The sequence below is a fragment of the Thermobia domestica genome, chromosome 6, assembly GCF_964235325.1.
Source record: "Thermobia domestica chromosome 6, izTheDome1.hap1.1, whole genome shotgun sequence".
Classification (NCBI taxonomy): Eukaryota; Metazoa; Arthropoda; class Insecta; order Zygentoma; family Lepismatidae; genus Thermobia; species Thermobia domestica.
This window is the reverse complement of record NC_137459.1, coordinates 293,299,191-293,320,087: the sequence shown is the minus strand read 5'-3', so window position 1 is coordinate 293,320,087 and position 20,897 is coordinate 293,299,191. Positions and strand designations below refer to the sequence as shown.

Here is a 20,897-nt window from a genome sequence, read left to right as displayed (position 1 = left end):
TCATGATACGTGCATGTACAGCTTAACGTGGGATTCGAATCACCTGAACCCCCACCGGGAATCAAACCCAAGCATCTTGCGCCAAAAGCGTGTACACTAACCATATAGCACGATATTGTTTGGCGGTTGTTTTAACCTACTCGTGTTCTAGTATTAGTTGGGGGTGCATGTGGATCTATGTATCGCAAAACCAACTTAGTTTAGAATAAAGAAATGCAGCATTTTGAGGGAGGGGTTGCTCCTATCCCACTCTGTGTAAGTCCATGATTATCAACTAACGGGTACGTATATTTCAGAATTCAACTGAAGACTATATACAGACATTGACATAACAATAATTCACTTTAAAGTACATTCATATATGCGAGTGGTCACGGGTTCGGTTCCAGATGGAGACACTCGGTCGAAAATGTGTAGAAGCTTTTTCAGGACAGCCGTCCTCATTAACTTTTTTCTTCGTTTATTCCGATTCACATCAGGCAAATTCGAGGATGGTATTTAAAAGTCCCAGGCAACTTCCTCCCTCCCCTCCTTCCCCTCTATGTCACCACCCTTGTTACTGAGCTAGTGCACCTCTAGTTATACCTTAAGAAAAAAAGACCAGGACAACCATTGCTTTAAAAAAGTAGCTCTTCATAATTTTAAATGAAGACGCTGAGTAACACTATCTCTCCGTCGTGGGTACGATCTAGTCATACCCTTCTCATAGGTTTTGTATATACGTGCGCTTTCTCTCTAGTTGAAAAATTATATTACAACACACGAGAAAATAAAAGCTGTTACAATTAGGGAAATTCAGTAAACTGAACTACTAAAACTGCTGGAATAAACACATGTAATAACAAAGATTAGTGTGTTTTAAATACTAAGATTTTTTTCTTGAAACATTTGTCATTTTCAGAACATCATTGTTTCTCAAATATACATGCAACTAAAATGCTACAATATGCAATATTAATAATAGCAATAAAAATGATTCCCCGTAAAATCACATGAATCTTGTCAAGTTGATAAAGGGTGTTGCGTGTGAAAGCTTTGCTTTTGATTTACTTTCACGGTTTGCGGCTCTGTAAGTGAGCAGTTTTCATCCATCATATCAAGAATCCTTTGTCATGTTTTGAAATGCTGAAGGTCTACAACAGCTGGGTAGAAGACTTTTCACCCGACGTGAGTGATGCGTCCTATCTATAAGGAGCAGAGAAGTTGAAAACAAAAAATGAAAAAAAAAAAAAATGAAGTCAATTTGACGGAAATTTTCCATTTCAATTTACAGTGGTTTTGTTAATTCCACATGCAATGTAGCGTAAGCTATCCGAATCTATTTCCGAAAGGAAATTCGCTGCAAGTTTATTGTCATGTTTGCTTCGTAAACCTAGTTTCGCACAGCGACGATAAAGGTAAGAATATATTACACATCTCGTGATATATGAGTCTATGAAGTTGTTCGAATTGAGTTCCAGAGAAAATGACATTTAATATCCAAGAATATGATGACAAGAAATAAACTATTTTCAGCGTATACCTGCATAACTGGTGAAGCTATGCAGACGAAAGGAAATCCAATGTGTTTTAAGTATGCAACAATTGAGTGACTCGGGGGAAGACTATGGAAGCGCCACTTTCGGCAAAATTGAGATTTTAGGTGAAGTGGGGTGGGATCGGACCACAAAAAACTATATAAGTAGTTTAATTTCGGAAATGTCCTCCAGATGGCAAGAAAAGCTTGAATCATTAAAATTTTAATATATATAAAAGTAGGTATACAGTCTAGTACTGATCAACTCATTGTTTATTATATCATTTCTTATTATTATCCATCAGGTAGCTTTAGTATCTTTATTACTTTTTCTTAATGTGTTTTTGCTTACATCTTAAGTTCGAAACAGCTGAAGCAAATAAAAACTATAAGCTAGAATGTTATACTTGATCTTTGTAGGGGTGCGTACCTACTTTTGGCCACCCTGTATATTCCAGTTTGCTGGAAAATTAGAAAATGTTACCAGATGGGCACCCACGGGGGTGCACTGAGAAAAATTCGTTCTCCGAAGAGCGTCATATTGTACAAATATACGGAATCCTCTTCCGTACTACATAAATCATTATGGAACATACGCTATCCGTATGCTACATAGGCACTGCCCTTAGATGTTAGATTATGCCGTTGCAGGATATCTGATATCTAACAGTCTTCCTTATATTGTATACATATATGTATGTTACCTTCTTCAACTATATGTTACATACGTCCATTTGTATGTGAGATTCTTACCGCCTATATTGTTTCATACGGAAAGTACGTATAGATGGAACACTTATACAGAAAGTATTATAAATGTTCGGGCCATTCTGCCCTCTGTTTGTTTCATAAAAATAAGAAGAAAAAGGAGGCTTATGTTTTTTTCCGTGTTTGAGCCTATTGTGAGCATTTCCAAAACTTGGAACAAATTATATGTTTTATGTAGTGTCAGTTTTGCTGTAGAGATGTCTCTGCAGGTCAATATGATTTCTATTTGTAGTATCTTACTCTGGCGGTCTCTTGTCTTTCTTTTCAAAAATACCGTTAGGCCGCCTCCCGCATCTTTTTACCAGTGTTGTGTTGTGCTTTCCTGCAAAAGCCTCGTGTGCGGGATCTTCAGTGTTTGTGTGTAGTATTTGCTTATTCTAATACTTATTGATTCCATCAACTATACAAATTTATACAGTCCAAAATTCTAGATTCAAAATAAATTGTTATTGTTTTCAGTAACTCATTATCTGTTTAATTAAATGCGCAAAACAATAAACTATTGTTTGGTCGGCGTATACATGGTCCATCCGCGCCAAATTACTAGTGCCTATGTGAACTGTTGCTGTGAACAATATTAGACTAGTGATTGAGTGTTTGTTTTTTCTCACGAACATAGTGTAGTGTTTTAGAAATGGAGCCGCTAAAAATTAAGAAAAGAACATTAAAGTCAAAAATTACGCGCGAAGAAAAAGCCATCACAGAGTTGGACGCTACCGCAGCGGCAGCCATCTTGGTGCATCAGGCGAAGGTCAGTGAACTCCAGCAGGAGTGTTCAAAGCTGCTGGATGATATTTCGGCGGTGGCAGGAGACAAGGAGTTCGAAAAAGAAGAGGAAGAGTTAGCGGAATTGGACAAGAGAATAGTCCAGATGTGTGTTCAATTGATGGATTTTCAATTGGAGGGAAGTAAAGGAGCTCAGTCTTCGTCTTCGTCTGAAAGGCAACCTGCTAGTGACGTAAGACTACCGCAGTTTCAGTTGCCAGTGTTTTCGGGAAACCTCCATGAGTGGTTATCGTTTCACGATTTATTTGTGGCTTCAGTACACAATAACAAAAATCTCTCAGGTGCTCAAAAGTTGCAGTACCTCAAAACATCCTTGAAAGGGGAACCAGCACAACTCCTTCAAGCGATGCAAACCACGGACAGCAACTACAAAGAGGCGTGGGACATTTTAAACGCACGTTATCACAATAAGAGGGAAATAGTGAACGCGACAATTAAGCGCTTAGTTACGCAACCCGTAATACAACAAGAATCACCAGCCGCCCTACGTAAGTTAATTGATACCACAATGGAGTGCACGCGGTCCCTCAAGGTGCTCGAGCAACCAGTCGAACACTGGGATGTTATCTTGGTTTATCATATTACGGATAAACTGGACAGTGAAAGTCGTAGACAGTGGGAACTTTCATTGAAAACAAATGAACAGCCATCATTTGAGCAGCTCGCAGAGTTTCTCGATAACAGAGCCCGCGCGCTCGCAGTGTCTGCCGGCGGGAAATCGCGCGTCGCCGGAAGTAGTGAGCAAGTGAAGAATCGCGACAAAAAACAAACTTCCTCCCATGTTACCACCAGTGAACGTGGTCAAACATTATGTGATGTATGCAGTGCAATCCACCCCCTCTACAAATGTGCTGAGTTCACAAAACTCAAAGTGTCTGATCGTGTCACCCTAGTGAAAGAGAAAAAACTGTGTTTTAATTGTCTTCGGAAATCGTGTAGAAAGGATACGTGCGCATCTAGTACGTGTCGCAAGTGCGCTAAAAAACATCACACTCTTTTGCACTACGAGAGAGCTGAGTCACCAGTGCGTGAATCAAATATCACGGCCCATGTTGCAGCGGACGCAAGTGTACCACAGGTGTTATTATGTACTGCCATCGTGAAAGTAAGAGGAAATAATGGTGTGTACTACCCCTTCAGAGCGATGCTGGATTGCGCGAGTGAATCTAGTTTTGTCACCGAGAACTGTGTACAAAAACTGGGCCTCAAGAAAAAGAAATCCAGTATTGTGATTTCCGGGATTACAGGAGCAGGAGTGGCGACAGCGAGTGCAATGGTGGACTTAGAGTTTCAGTCATTCGGGGGAACAAGTGAAACTTTTGAAACTCGTGCTGTGGTAGTTCAGAAGGTTACATCTGATCTACCCAAACAAAAGTGTCCTAGTGCTACAAACTGGTCTCATTTAGAGGGCCTAAGATTAGCAGATCCCACTTTCAACGTAGTGGGCCCCATTGACATTCTGTTGGGAGCGGACGTGTTTCCATCACTTATGTTGAGCGGGAAGTGTATGGGGCCACCCGGGACGCCTGTCGCATTAGAAACTAGTCTCGGCTGGGTGCTATCTGGCAATATAGGTCCGACAAGTGGGAAGCTAACGGTGACGTCACATCGAGTTTCCTGCGAGATCGATGAAGCTCTTCGCCAGTTTTGGGAGTTAGAAGAGCTCCCACTTACAAAACACCTGTCCAAGGAAGAAAGGAACTGTGAAGAACATTTTGTAGCTACACACCACCGTGACGAGCACGGAAGTTATGTGGTGAGACTACCTTTCAGGGGTAACACAGCCCCATTAGGCAGATCACGAGAAATTGCAGTGAAGAGACTATTAAATACCGAACGAAAGTTAGCCAAACAACCCTCCCTTCAGCAACAATATCGCGATTTCATGAGGGAATATATTCAGTTAGGGCATATGGAACTCATTCCCCCAAGCGAGAGAAACGTTCCAGTTGAAACTAGTTGTTACCTACCACACCATGCTGTTTTGAAGCCCACTAGCTCCACTACGAAGGTGCGAGTGGTCTTCGATGGGAGTGCAAGAACAACTTCGGGTGTATCTCTGAATCAGAAGCTCATGGTGGGGCCAAAATTGCAGGACGATATTTTCCCGATTCTTGTTCGTTTTCGTGAGCTTCGTGTTCCCTTATGTGCGGATATTGCAAAAATGTACCGGGCAGTGTTAGTGCACAAGGACGACGTCGACTTCCAAAGAATTGTGTGGAGAGATTCTCCAAGTGCACCAATCGAAGACTACCGTTTGTTAACAGTGACGTACGGTACTGCATCTGCTAGCTTCTTGGCAACCAGATGCTTGCTCCAGGTAGTTGAAGAAGAAGGGGAGAAGTATCCTTTAGCAGCAAAGGCAGTGAGAAGAGATTTTTTCATGGATGACTTCCTCGGAGGTGCAGCTAGTGTGAGCGAAGCAATTGAGCTACAACAACAGCTGATTCAACTTTTACGAGAAGGAGGCTTCGAACTTCGAAAGTGGCTATCTAGCGAACCGGAAGTGCTCCAGGCTGTTCCTCCCCACATGCGTGAAATTGACCTACAATTCAACTTTCACACCGATAACAACATCAAGACCCTCGGAGTACAGTGGTCACCCGTTAGCGACGAGTTTGGGTTCAACGTAGTGCCTCCCTCTCCCCCAGAAGTGTGGACAAAACGAAAAGTGTTGTCAGAGATTGCCAAGATTTTCGATCCCCTTGGCCTTCTTTCCCCAGTAACCGTCAGGGCCAAGATGATGTTACAATCATTGTGGAAGGAAAGCCTCGGTTGGGACGACCCCCTCCCCTTTGAAACAAGTGCAGCCTGGCAAGAGTACTGCGATGAGTTGTTTGTGCTCCGTGAAGTGAAGGTCGAACGATGCATTGTGCCCTCTGATGCCGTCAGTTGTCAATTAATAGGTTTCTCTGATGCTAGTGAGCGGGCCTATTCTGCAGTCGCCTATTTACGAGCAGAGCGTCTTAACGGTCGTGTCGACGTGAGACTCATCGCTGCAAAAACCAAAGTTGCTCCCATCAAAACAGTTTCCCTACCCCGATTGGAACTGTGCGCCGCATTGTTGCTGGCCAAATTGTTAAAAACAGTTGCAAGTGCCATCAGTGTAAACGTCCAGGATACAAGGGCTTTCACTGACTCCACTGTTGTGTTGGCCTGGTTAGCCCAGTCACCTGACAAGTGGAAAACTTTCGTTTCAAATCGGGTAGCGAAAATACAAGGAATTTTGCCTTCGTCACAATGGTCACATACCAAGAGTGAAGATAATGCAGCTGATTGTGCGTCAAGGGGGTTAAAGCCCAGCGAGCTCTTAGAACATCCCCTGTGGTGGAGCGGTCCAGAGTGGTTGCGCGAAGCAATGTTGCCAGAGCCTCCATATCCTCTCGCTGACTTTACTACAGAAGTGGAAGAAAAGAAAAAATGTATCACCGTTATGTGTGTGCAGTCTGAAAATGACATTGTGAACCGTTTCTCCTCCCTAGTGAGATTGAAGCGTGTAGTGGGTTGGTGTCGCAGGTTTGTTTACAACTGCAGGAATCCGGTGCAGAAACGCCAGGGGGCACTTACATCGAAAGAAATGGAAGAGAGCCTTTTGTGTTTGGTAAAGGAGGTGCAGAAAAGAGAATTTCACACTGAAATCCAGTGCTTAGTGGATGAAGAGCCCATTCCCAATAAGAATAATATTTTATGCTTGTCTCCCTTCATTGACGAAAATGGCATCTTGCGTGTGGGGGGGAGATTACAAAACGCCGACATTTCTGTGGATAGAAAGCATCCCGTGCTGTTGCCCAATAAGCATAAATTAACAGAACTTCTGATCAATCACGAGCATTTAAACACTTTCCACGGTGGCCCTCAATTAGTGTTATCTACGCTACGGCAACATTTCTGGATTGTGGGTGCGAGAAATCTAGTGAGGAAGATAATCCGGAAGTGTGTAAAATGTTGTCGGTTTGAAGGAAGAACAGAGACGCAACTAATGGGTTCCCTGCCCCCCTCTCGCGTAAACCCAAGCCGATGCTTTTCCCACACAGGTGTGGATTATGCAGGGCCGGTGCTACTCAAAGCTAGCCGAGGGCGCAGCCGTTTGAGGTTTAAGGCATACATCTGTCTTTTTGTGTGTTTTTCCACTAAGGCTGTACACCTAGAATTAGTAGCGGATGCAAGCACTCCTTCCTTTCTCGCTGCCCTAAGGCGTTTTGTGGCTCGTCGGGGCGTACCTAGTGACATCTACAGCGATTGTGGGCGTAACTTTGTAGGAGCTAGCAAAGAGCTAAAGGAATTGTTAAGAGTGAGGACGTTTGCACACGGCAACGATAATATCGGTGGAAGCCCCGATAATATCGGTGTCGGTGTCGGCGTACTTTGCACACGTCGCCGACAATATCGGTGGAAGCCCCGACAATATCGGTGTCGGCGATAGTTTGCACACGTGGCCGATAATGTCGGCGCTGAGACTAGTATTGGACAGGACGTGAAAGAGAGAAGATGAGTCCAGCTATCAACAAGAGATATCTTCTTGCCTTGTTGTACTTACGACGTAGAAACAGGAAATGTAGATCGCGAAAGCTTTGGGTTCATCCATTATTGACTGTGCGTTATGTAGAAGGTGCTTTTTATACACTATATGAGAAATTACGCGAAGACGATGCAAAATTTTTTAATTACTATCGCATGTCCACACAAACTTTTGATTTTTTAATAGAAAGAATTGGAAACCATATACAACGCCAGCATACAGAAATGAGACCCTGTATTCCACCCATAGAAATGTTGGCAGTTGCAATAAGGAGTGTCTATTATTATTATTATTATTATTATTATTATTATTATTATTATTATTATTATTATTATTATTATTATTATTATTATTATTAAAAAGATTTTAAAATATTCAAGAGTGGGTATACGTTACGGCAATAATTTCTAGAATATCACTTTCAATGGAAAAGAACGTTTTTTCCCGTCGACGGGCTTTAACTCTGACGAACAATTATACAAACAAGCGTTTTATCCAGTCAGGGATTCCGCCAGACCCCCCCGATAGGGGGTGTCACCCCTAAACTTCGAGTAACACCCTCCAAACTTCTGCCTTGATCCGAGCCTGAATAGGCGATTTTTCACAATTATTTCATGTTTTGTGCGAAGAAGTCCTATTTGAATATAGAACTTTCAAACGATTGAAAGAATAAGTTTCTTCAAGGGATTTCTAATGAAACTTTCCTGTGAAGAATATAAATCCATTATATTTCCTAATTTGTCAGCTCTGGCAACAAAACGTGTGCTTGTTCCAATCGGTACCGCTTCAGTCGAGAGATCATCTTCAACAATAAATAGAATTTTAACTTCAGAACGGTGCCGGCTCCCCCAGAACACGTTAATAATTTGAAGGTGTCCTTGGAAGAACCTTGTTTACTGATGTTTGAAGTGAAAATAAAAGTGTTGAGGCTGATTTTGAAAATTTTATAGGTTGTGCACAGGCCCATCCGCCCGTATCCAAGGGGGTCTAGGGGGGCGGCCCCCCTAAATTTTTGCTGCCCCCTCCTAAAATTTTCACGGTAGGGTTGCAAATGACCTATAATATGGTGATGAACTATAATATGGTTGGATCGGGCCATCCCTAACTTCTGCCTCTTCCCCCCTACATTTTTGGGCTGGCTACCGGCCTGGTTGTGCATACGGGAAATGGTTCAGAAGTACTATACGAGTGACATCGGTTCAGTTGGACCATGAGTGAATCAAAATAAATGAACTTGCGTTTCAAAGAACATTAAAGAACTTGGAACAGTGATTTTCAATCTTTGTAAGACTGCGCCGCGGTTCACAAATATGCTTGTAAATATATTTCCAATACTTTTTTTTTTCATTAGGATCACAAAGAGCATTTAACTTGCTTATTAAACAAACCCGCATAAGGCATGTATAAGTTATAAAGTGGTGTTACAATGTGTGAAAATGTGAAGAAGCGTAATAATGACGGTTCAGAGGAGAGTTTGTCAAAATATGCATACGGTAGTCATCAAGACTATTAATACATTCGTGAATATATGAGTCACATTGGTAAAAAATTACAAAATTACAAAATACAAAATTACATTGGCTATAAATTTAAACGAATTGAGTTACCTACAATGTTGCGATAAAGGTACACTCATGTCCAAAATTATTGTCGCATGTCTATAAATATGTTGATGTAGGAATATAATTTTTGCTTTTCAATTTTGTCCTTAAAAGAGTCTGTTGTCTTATCCCATATGCAAGGTCTGCATTCCACAAGTTCGATAAGGGTTAAAATATCATACGGAAAAATTTTTGCCATCTCTAAAATTGTAAGCAAAACTAGAAAGGTAAGAACACAAGAAAACACAACCTTTTCACCCACTCACTATAGCTAAACTGGAGAACTCTATCAGGTGGTCGATCCCGGTACAAAGGGGACAGGGAAAACTTGCATACATAGCTCTGGTCTTTGTTTCCATTTGCCATTCCACAAATTCTTTTAAAAAATGGGGGTAGCGTTGGAAGTTAGAGAAAAGATGTGCGACAAGTGAAGCGTGGAGTCACATCCCTGTTTTTGAGATCACAATCAAGAGAATGCCAAATGAGTCACTTGTCCTCGGGAGCTTTGAAAAGAACGTTTGATTATCCTAGGTTCGTTTCAAAATAATAATAATAATAATTCTACTTGTCAATAAATATTCTATTCAATCATTGCTTATCGAGTGAGACCGGGAAAATTGTGTGCACACAATTCTGATGTAAATAAAAGAAAGTAATAATAATCAGGATTTTTCCATATGCTTATGTTCACAGAGTATCAAACTTTGAAAATTACGCTTGAATTAATTTCCAGAATATAATAAAACTTAAATGCATTAGTAGATTTAAAAAGATACAATCAAAGAGAGAGAGAGAGAGAAAAAGAAAAAAAAGGAGTAGAAAATAATCAACGGAAATTGGTTATGTAAATTTCCTATATTCTATTTGATAACTATTTAGAGGGAAATCAGTACTCTTCAGACTTCCCACATTTTATATTTATTTAATAAAGGGAATTAGCTACTCCAAAACAGAGACTGTAAAAAAATAATAAGCTGTTCCAAAGTTGTTTATAGGACAAGATAATAATAATATTATACAATTGTAATAGAAAAAATGGAAAAACAACAAAATTCCAAAGAAAAGAAAAAAAAAAAACAAAAATACACAGCGCCTTGTCACTCTCTTCATCTAACCCGCTGGCCGGCCGACATTATCGGTGGCGTGTGCATCCAATCATAAGAAAACATTGCCCCCGACAAAATCGGTGTCGGCAGTACCGCCGACAGTATCGGGGGCTTGGCCGACAGCATCTGCGTGTCGGAGGAACGGCCGATAATATCGGCGGCGTGTGCAAGCTACGATTTGAATACATTGAAGTCGATTTCACCGCCGACATTATCGGTGGGACCACCGATATTATCGTTGTCGTGTGCAAACGCACTGAGTGTTCACACGGCCAAAAATGAAGAAACTGCTGCCTACCTCAGCAAACAAGGAATATCTTGGCATTTTAACCCCCCGTCCGCACCTCATTTTGGTGGGATTTGGGAAGCAAATATACGTAGAGTAAAGCATCATTTCAAGCGCATCGTGGGAGAGGTGGCGTTGACCTTTGAAGAAATGTATACCACGCTAGTTCAAATTGAAGCAATTCTGAACTCCCGCCCCCTCACTCCTCTCTCGGATGACCCCAACGATCTGGCCGCTCTTACACCTGCTCATTTCCTTGTGGGAGAATCATTACTTTCTATCCCGGATAAGGATTTCACTTCATCCCAGCTCTCTCATCTGAAAAGGTGGCAATTGGTGCAGCAGTTGTCGCAGCATTTTTGGCGCCGTTGGTCCCAAGAATATTTGTGCAGTCTCCAGTCAAGAACGAAGTGGCGGAAAAACCGAGACAATATCAAGATTGGTGACATGGTTATTTTGAAGGAATCCCATCTGCCTCCCCAGCAATGGAGATTAGGGCGTGTTCAGTGCATATTTCCTGGAAATGATGGCTTAGTGCGAGCAGTTACTGTAAAGACTGCCCTCGGGGAGTTGAAGCGCCCCATTGCGAAGCTGGTTCCATTGCCTTTCAACCTTTCAAAGTAAAGTGAAGTCATGCAAAACGCTACAACCTCGCTCATCAAGCATGTCTTATCATTGCATATGAATATTTGTTTTATGTGTGTGTGTGTGTGTTTTTATTATTATTATGCATTGTTATTATTTTTTCTCGCTTTTAGTGTATTTCTTGTGTGAATCTCGATCATTCATTGTGTGCGTGTGTTATTTGAAACTAGAGCGTTTCAAGGTGGGGGCTATGTTCGGGCCATTCTGCCCTCTGTTTGTTTCATAAAAATAAGAAGAAAAAGGAGGCTTATGTTTTTTTCCGTGTTTGAGCCTATTGTGAGCATTTCCAAAACTTGGAACAAATTATATGTTTTATGTAGTGTCAGTTTTGCTGTAGAGATGTCTCTGCAGGTCAATATGATTTCTATTTGTAGTATCTTACTCTGGCGGTCTCTTGTCTTTCTTTTCAAAAATACCGTTAGGCCGCCTCCCGCATCTTTTTACCAGTGTTGTGTTGTGCTTTCCTGCAAAAGCCTCGTGTGCGGGATCTTCAGTGTTTGTGTGTAGTATTTGCTTATTCTAATACTTATTGATTCCATCAACTATACAAATTTATACAGTCCAAAATTCTAGATTCAAAATAAATTGTTATTGTTTTCAGTAACTCATTATCTGTTTAATTAAATGCGCAAAACAATAAACTATTGTTTGGTCGGCGTATACAATAAAACATGCGTTTTCAGTTATACGTTCGTTGTACGCTAAGTTCAAAAACTATAGGATTCACAAATGTAACATTCGACTTTACGTACGCCACATATATATTTTTTTCTCAGTGTGTCCACGAGTCCGGACCCCTCAAGGAAAGGCTTCCTAACTCAACATACATTTGTACACTCTTTCAATAAAACTATACTTGTTTAACAGGGACATGATTGATGTAGCATAATATATCAATATACTTCATCCGTACTTTTATATATATAAAAGAAATATAGTTATATCATTTTTTCTTAAGATATAGGTGGAAGTATTTTACAAATATTTATTGTATTTCCGGGTACAGAATAATATCCGTTTAATACTACATAAATGTAGTGACTTGTAGTATTGGACCCCTCCCAACAAAATAAATAAATACATAAATAAATAAATAAAAATAAATAAAAAAATAATAAAAAAAATCTGGGTGCGATCTTGAACATGACACACCATTACCCTCCTCGAAGCCGCTGAATTATAAACGAAACGCAATAAGTATCTTACAGAAGAAAGAGGAAGTTTGTAACGCAATAATTATCACATGAAAATGCTTAAAATTTCATACTTATTGCGTGAAAGACTGAAGTGTAAATTAATTTTTAATTAGGTTTATCTTTGTTGTAAATACCAAATACTTGGTAACTAGAATAGTATATATAGGGTCTATACAAGGGCGGATCTAAGGGGGGCTAAGGGGCTATAGCCCCCCCCTTGACGCTCAGGTTTACACTGGATAAAATGGGCTTCAATTCAGCTTTACACTGGATAAAACTGCAAATTATGGTTTAGCCCCTCCCTTGATCATATCCTGGATCCGCTACTGTATATATATGCATGAGCTGACATAAATTAAAGGGGTACTTCCGGTTGACGTGGAAAGTAGAAATTTGGCATGACTGTAGCTTTCCGAGACTAGCTGACAGGAAAATTGCCAAAAGTGAGTATTTTTAATTTTTAGGGGGTCTAAAGGAGGAATGAAGAATTTCTACATGTTATTTAAATGGACATTTTTTGGACCGATAATCTCATGTTTTAGCTATTGGAATTGGAATAAAAGCTCCAAATGTTGTATGCTTATACGTTTTTGTTAGCGTTACCTAAGTAAATCGCTAAAAAAAAAATCCAACTGTAGAGTGGTTTTATAAGTAACAGAAAAATCTTCCCCATGTTATTTATATGGGATATCTTCTGCACCCCAAAATGTTCAGGCACTTCCAGCAGGATTAGAATGATGAAATTTCGCATGATTGTAGCCTTCCAGGAGTAACCGAAAGGAAAATTGTCAAAAGTAATTATTTTTTAATTTTTAAGGGGTTTAAAAGGAGGATGAAGAAATTCCCATATTATTTAAATTGGTGTTTTCTTGGGATACAAAATCTTATCTTTTAAATAGTTAAAATAGAAAAAAAAAATGAAATTTGGTAGAATTGTGGATTCAAGAGGTGCGAGACCGAGGCCGAGTAAACGTGAGGGTCAGGGGCCGAAAGTCTCAGCTGTGCTAAGTTCAGGAAATGCAATTAAAGAGCAAATGCACAAAATAAAGACTGATACCTAAGAGATGCGAGGCCGTAGGCCGAGTAAACGCGGGAGTGTGAGGGCGGGTCCCCCCGCTAGCCAAACGCTTGTATAATCATTTTAACAGCATTGCAATAACATGGGCTTCTTTTTGTTATGCACTATAACTTTTCATCATTTGCAGAAGAAAAGTGTGGAGAAGTTCAGTTATTTTCAATAACGTTTTCAGAAAGTAACCTAATATAAGCATACTGAATAATGAAGCTAAAGATACGTGATGTTATTGTGAAGCAGTTTTCCAACGACAAGTTATTTTTTTTTTTCTAATGATGCTTTTATAAAACTAGTACAAAATGAAATACAGAATGTTTAAACAAAGTTTGTGGCATTACTCAATAGTAAAAATGAAAGGAACGTTCGAAACAATTTTCAAAATTATTTTCATTGATCATTTCTAGATGAAGCAAAGAATTGGCTTCATCTACAACACACAAACGAAAGTAGAACTTATTTCATATTTATAAACTACCAGTTGAGAATGCTTCAAGAGCATATGCAGAACGAACTTAAAAAATAAAAAAATGGAGAGATGGAGCGGGAAGGATAACTGTCATTGTTCCTAGATGTAAAAGTAAATCTTTTTATCCGCACCTTCTTCTCTTTCTTGCAAAAAAATAGCAAAATATCATCTATCTATGACTTAGAGTTCTTTAGATATGTCTGCTTGAATATCTAGAAATTCGAACTTGTTTGGCCAATATCTGGGGAACGGTGGCCAGTTGTCCAGTAGACAGTTAATCAGTAGTCACCGATTACTATTTCGTACCAAAATATTTACCATCCTCTTAGGTAATGATCAACATCAATATCATCTCTCTGCAACTTATGGTTCCCGAGCTATGGTTCCTTAAATATCCAGAAATTGGCAATTTTTGGCCAATATCATGGGAACGGTAAGCCATAGAGGATGATATTGGTGTTAATCAATACCTAAGAGAATGGTAAACATTTTAGTACCGATATTAATTGGTGGCCGCTGGCCAATTGGCCATTGGACAAACCAGTGGCCAGTTGCACAGTGACCACTCCTACTGTTTGGTATCAAAATGTCTACCATCCTTTTAGATATTGATCAATACCAATGCGATCTCTCTATGACTTACGGTTCCCGAGATATGGCTCCTTAAACCTCGGACATTTTTTGGCCAATATCTCGGGAACGGTAAGAGTGACGCGCAAAATTTAATCACTTTCTCAGACAGTTTTTGATGCTGTATCGAATGCAGTGTTCAAAATAATAATAATAATAATAATAATAATAATAATAATAATAATAATAATGTTCTGGAAGATAGTGAACTTTTTTGATATTAATATTGTGTTAATTGATACCGTTAATTGGGGTTTGCATTGTTTAGTTTGCTTTCAGATTATTGTCTCTTTCAGAACCAAAGCTACATGAGAAGTGGATATACTACTTAACGTCAGATTCAGAATCAAGTAAATTGTATATGAGTATCATGCGGCGCAGGCGAGTATGCTAACCATATATTCACAAGAAAGCTCTTTAAAGTCAGTATCTAAATTATATCTAAAATTAAATTGTTCTGAGTCGAGGGGAAATGCTATGGCATTGAAGTGTGAAAACATGATCATTAGCCTGCTTGAAGTACAACCAAATACTCTCTGGAACTTAGAATTATAGTTTGATATTCTTTTAATGCAAAAGTCGGAAATACTTTTGCAAAGTTCGTCTTGTCAACTGCAGTTGATATCTATGTTGCAACACCTCTCAAAAATGAGATGCGGTTGTTGGTTCTAGACCGGTTTCACTTCCTCTAACCACCACTGTGTGCGCTCATCACTGTCAATTGTACTGTTTATGAAATATGTGTCGTGTTTGTTTGCAATGGTGAATGTGAGGTCCGACCACAATGTTTGAAGGACAAGGCCCTTAGAAGGGAGGAAGCAATAATGTAAACATGGTCGCTTCTGAGATTTCGTAGGTTGCTCTGAGATATAGTGCCAAAGCATAGTTTTCGTGGTCGCTTAGATAAATAATGACACTCCGGATGCCGTTTCAGGTCAATTTCCGTCCCCGTTAGTACCCTAGAGGTAGTAAAATGGCTATATGTTAAGATAAAAAAAAAACTAGTGTCAAATTTATAATTTTGGGGATCTCTAAGTTTATCGGTGACGCATCCGATCCCTTTAAGTCTAAAGCCACATTGTCACGTTAGAAGAACTTGTAGCTGTCACAAAAAAAAAAAAAAAAAATCTTGAAACCCTATCATATTTCACCGTGTACACATAGTCTTGAAAGGGTCATAAAACATGTTTTCCATCTTGCAAGGAGTTGAACGATGCTCAACTTTCTGGGATGTCTTGCTTGCTACCTGCTATCGCCCTCCCGCTGACATAAAAGAAAGAAGAAAAAAGTTCCACCGCTTCTGAAACAACGGATTCTTTTGGACAGGGAGGGGAAGTGTGCCAAAATATACGTTTTTATTGAAGAGGTTCACTGTTTGTCCACTAGAGTGCAGTGCTGCACGTGTAGAGAAATCTTTCTTGCCTTCAAGAAGATGTAACATGTAAAGAGGAAATAGAAAGATCGGGTTGAAAGATTTTTTTTTTATGACAGCTACAAGATTCATTTAATGTGGCAATATGGAAGTTCAGCTCACAGTAGGGGTAATACTTCTTAGCACTCCTAGGAGAAAATAAGAGAGGTGACTAACAATAATATAAATAATCGATGTGAATGTCAAATCCAAAGGTTTCAGAGTTGCTGTGGTTAATCGCGGAACTTCAGCTCGCCTGGGGGCAAGGGTGATACGCAAAATAATCGAAAAAGACTGACATTGGTGTTGAATCGATTGTTTTCGGAGTCGCTAAATTAATTATTGAAAGTTCCAATGCAGTTTAAGTTCGAGTTTAGGTTCGAGGGTGGATAAAAAACCCCTAACGCCCCTGTGGGTTGTGGAAAGAAGGAACATGAAAAAAAAATAATAATACGTAATCGATATTAGTGTTGGTTCCATAGTTTTTGGGGTCGCTGAGATGAATACTTACATTCCAGATACCGTTGGAGTGAAACTTCAGTCCCCATTCGTATAGGAGTGAGAAAGGGCGAAAAAATAAACACTAAAATGACCAAGATCATTGTCGAATCCATCGGGATCCATCGTTGTTTGATGTGGTTTCAGAATCGCTTAGTTGTTGGATGCCAATTCCGATGGCATTTATATCCCAAGCTTAGAGACAAGAACGGACATGTCAGCTGGTAACGGTAAGGTGACTATTGCTATTTTTTTTCTACTTGGTACTTTAATTTGTGACAGGGTCAATGTCGAAGGTGTCGCTTGCCGTGTTTTATTCTACTCAGTTATGTATTTTCTGATAAGGAAACGCCAAAGGTGTTGTTCATGCATCTGCTCATATAAATGTATATGTTTGTGTGCATGTTCCACATAATTCTGAAACGCATGGAGTTATTTCAACCAATTTTTTAGACGTAAAAAAAAGGTACGACATTCCCAGCTCTATTGTAAGTCAGAACAGATACTATGACGTAAAAATAATCGAAAACCATTAGTACAGTAATAACGTTGAATAAATTGTTTTTGGAATTACAAACATGAATACTGACACTTTCGACGACGTTAAATCCAAATTTACCCCCAGTAGCTGTAATGCACTACTAGCATCTCCCGAGTGCACATGGAAGGGATGACATGTAAACTAATGGGAATAATACCGTTTCCGGCGGTGGGGTATCTCCAGCACTTCCACATTTACAATCTATATGTCAATCAACTCATCTTGATGAAAGAAAACAATTGGTACCGGAATTGAACACATCGGAGCACTTCCGATCGCTTCCTTTCGTCAAGACGAATTGATTGACATAAAGTTTGGATCTGGGAAATCGCTGGAAATACCTCACCCTAAAAGTAAATTAGATTCAATGTACCAGGAGTGGATTACCGGAAGTGACCTTTGATATTTCCTTTATCAAAAAGGATTTGTTGATATATAAGTCGTGTGTGTGCAATTACTGGAAATACCCCAACCCTGAATACTATTATTCCCAAAATAATCGAAAACTACACATATTAGTGTCGAATACAAAGCTATATGAATTCCTAAGATGATTACTGACACTCTTGAGGTTGCTTAAGTAGACGTTTAGCTCCATCAGCGCAGTAGCTGAGAAAAAGTGAAAAATAAAATATCCAAAACGACCGAGAACAGCGTCGAATCCATGGCTTTCGGTGTCAGAAAAATGGGTGACTCGCTTGAAATAACTTTTGGAACATAGCTTCTATGTCAAGGTGGTTTTGTAACGTCGCTTCTATTAGAGTTTTGGTTCTATGCGAATAGGGCGTTTCACAACTTATACCAAAAGTTGGGTATTCTATAGATTAGTATAATTGCGCTTCCACTGAAATGCTTATCTTAAGGGTGAAATTGATTTACCGTACAACTATTCTCCCCGTGCGAACTATGGATATTTCCGTTAGTGGCGTATATAAAGTGTGGGTAAGTGTGTATATATGCATGTTCCAGCACAACTCTGGAACGCTTGAACAAATTTCAACCAAACTCAGTATAGGTATAACTTACAATCTTAAAAAAAAAGTGGAAGTATACCTAGGGTGGTAGTGGAAAGGCAGTAACATACAAAAGTAATGAAAAACGACCGATATTAATGTCAAATTCTTAGTTTTCAAGGTATCTACACCGATATTTAAGCATAAGTTTAGTTGAATAAAATTGTGTAGAGACTTCAGGAAACATTTAAAAGCGAATGTGTGTGTGTTTTTTTTTTTTTTTTAATCATACAATTCTATTCCACGATATATTCTAAGAGGAATATACGGAAGTCAAAATGCACACGAATAATATAGTATCTAATGTTAACTGGGTAGGGGGATTAAGAAATTTCTGCCAAAGTAGACTATCATATGGATTTTCATCTACACTTGATGGAAATACGTATCCTAAGGGGGTAAGAGTTTTAATTACTTTCCGTAATTCTAGTCTTCCTACAAACACTTAGCTAGTATTGTATAATAATGATGATGATGATAATGTAAGTAATTCTTGCTATACCCGCTTGTTCAGCATAGTTGAGATGTTGGTTTCCTTGTCCTATGTTTTCCGAGACGTTACCTAATGAACTTACTTTGCAGAATGGCCCCTTTTGGTTTTAGAATATAGACTATTATCGTCATGACTGCCGAAGGTAAAATCAAATATATATCAAAGACTCAGTTACTCACGGCAATTAATGCTAGTTGTTTGTAGCATTAGCCCAAGAATATTTTTTGCATTTGAATGGTGAGGGAAATGCACAGTGGTGTTCTTTTTAGAACTTTTGGAAAGATGGGAAACCAAACTGGTTCTGCATGGCATTTAACTGTAATATGAAATAGAGAACTAACATTTTTGTGATATTATTATTATTATTATTATTATTATTATTATTATTATTATTATTATTATTATTATTATTATTATTAATAACAATAATAATAATAATAATAATTGTCAAAAATGACTTCACTTTGTGGACTGCACAATTGCAAATCGCCGTTTCTTGACGACATTTCGGATTAAGCATATAATTTACATGTATACACATTAAAAAAACTAGGAATCAATTTCAACAATCCGTAGAATGACGAAGTTAATACTATATTTAAAAAAAAATACAGAATTGTCGTGACTTCCTTTCTGTACTTTGCTTTTTATTATATACTTGCGTGTGATATATATATATATATATATATATATATATATATATATATATATATATATATATATATAACTTGCTTATTATTTCATGTCAACGTAGGACAATATAGTACAATATAGTACAATAAATAAACTCACTGTCTGGGCTACTGGACAATACAAAGTAAGGTTTCAACACAAAAATGAATTAACATGCATGATTCAGAACCATATACACAATTTGTATGGATCTTGTCAAAATGTTTGCGAGTACGGAAAATCAAAGACGAATCCACTAAAGGACCTGAAATGTACTCAATAGACATCAGATGAAGTTAGGAGTAGGTAAATGCAAAGCAATACAGCCTAACCAAAGGGGAAAATAAATAATAACTTAAAAGAGACACTGGAAGCCAGGAAGTCGACTAAAGTATAATTGCCTACTTTTGAGCCAATCGAAACACAGTATAAAGTGGGAAATAACACAAAATAACCAACAAAAAAACTGAAAGGCATATGCGGAACAAATATCAGCAGTAGGAACTTCAGAACAGCTATGCATATGTTTGCAGTCAAGTGCTAGCATATTCACTTACCGTTTAAAAAAGGTATAAACGAAAACCAGAATAATATTAACAAGGACATAATAATACACCTACGAGTGGTTACAAATAAAGTCACCTTAACAACAACGGAAGAAGGACAAGGGGTAATTAATATCCGACAGGCAAATCCAAACATTAGGAACTATATGTACGAGAAACAAGAAAACTCAAATCTATACATATCGCTATAGTAGTAGCAGCAGACTTCCAATACACAACACCACTCAATTTAAGACAGACAAATAAGAAGAAACTGTCGCAAGCATTAAGAACGGCGGTGAACATAAAGAAACAATGGATAAAACATACGGTGTAAATACATGAAAACGATTCTGAAAAAAAAGTAAATGAAGAACATACAGAAAGACACATGCAACAAGTTATCTACAAAGTATTGAATCTTCGGAGATCAAAATTGAGCATGTTTATTGTGACTTTAAAACAAGATTTTGAAACCACACATGCACCATTTTGTTTGATGGCATTCTTTCATTTTTTCGGCAACACCATAATCTTATCAGTATAGAACGGCGTGCTCTCTGGGCAAGAAAGTAACACATGCTTTCATAGGACTCTTTGAAACTAACATAACGCCATCTGTAGAGACAGAAGCAAACGGTAGTCGGACGGTGCCAGGTCTGGGTTAGAGGGTGAAAGAATTAAAATCTCCCAGCTAAGTTTTCACAATTTCTGACGAGTCGATAAATATGTGTGCGGTCTGGCGTTGTTGGCGTCACATACGATATTCTTTCTACTGACCAGTACCGGCCGTTTCTTTTGAAGTGTCAGGTGCATTCGTGCTAATTGCCAACAGCATAGGTTTGAGTCTTTCCTTCTGCAATTTGTGATGCATGATGACCTTCCAACCAACCATGCAATATAACTTTCCAGGGTGTCAGCATGGATTTTGCCACATGTTGTGTCTCTTCGCCTCGACAATTATATGTTTTCTATCATTGCTGTATTAGGCTATCAACTTTTCACCAACTGTTTCAGTTGCCTTTGAGTTCGTTATGTTTCAGTAGAGATTCGTATATAAGAAATATGATCGATTAAATTATTTTGAGTCAGATAACGTGGAACCGGAACGCCTAGGTTCTTTTTCTAGC

General features: G+C 38.8%; 1 protein-coding gene across 1 annotated transcript in view; it reads left to right on the top strand.

The window, feature by feature from the left end:
- The first annotated feature begins 2,918 nt into the window (after positions 1-2,918).
- LOC145687585 (uncharacterized) overlaps positions 2,919-20,897 on the top strand; it is a 66,293-nt gene continuing 48,314 nt past the window's right edge. Inside the window, exon 1 of the mRNA XM_081761050.1 lies at positions 2,919-6,573. Within this exon, the coding sequence (XP_081617176.1) occupies positions 2,919-6,573 (3,655 nt within the window). The remainder of the gene's footprint in view (positions 6,574-20,897) is intronic.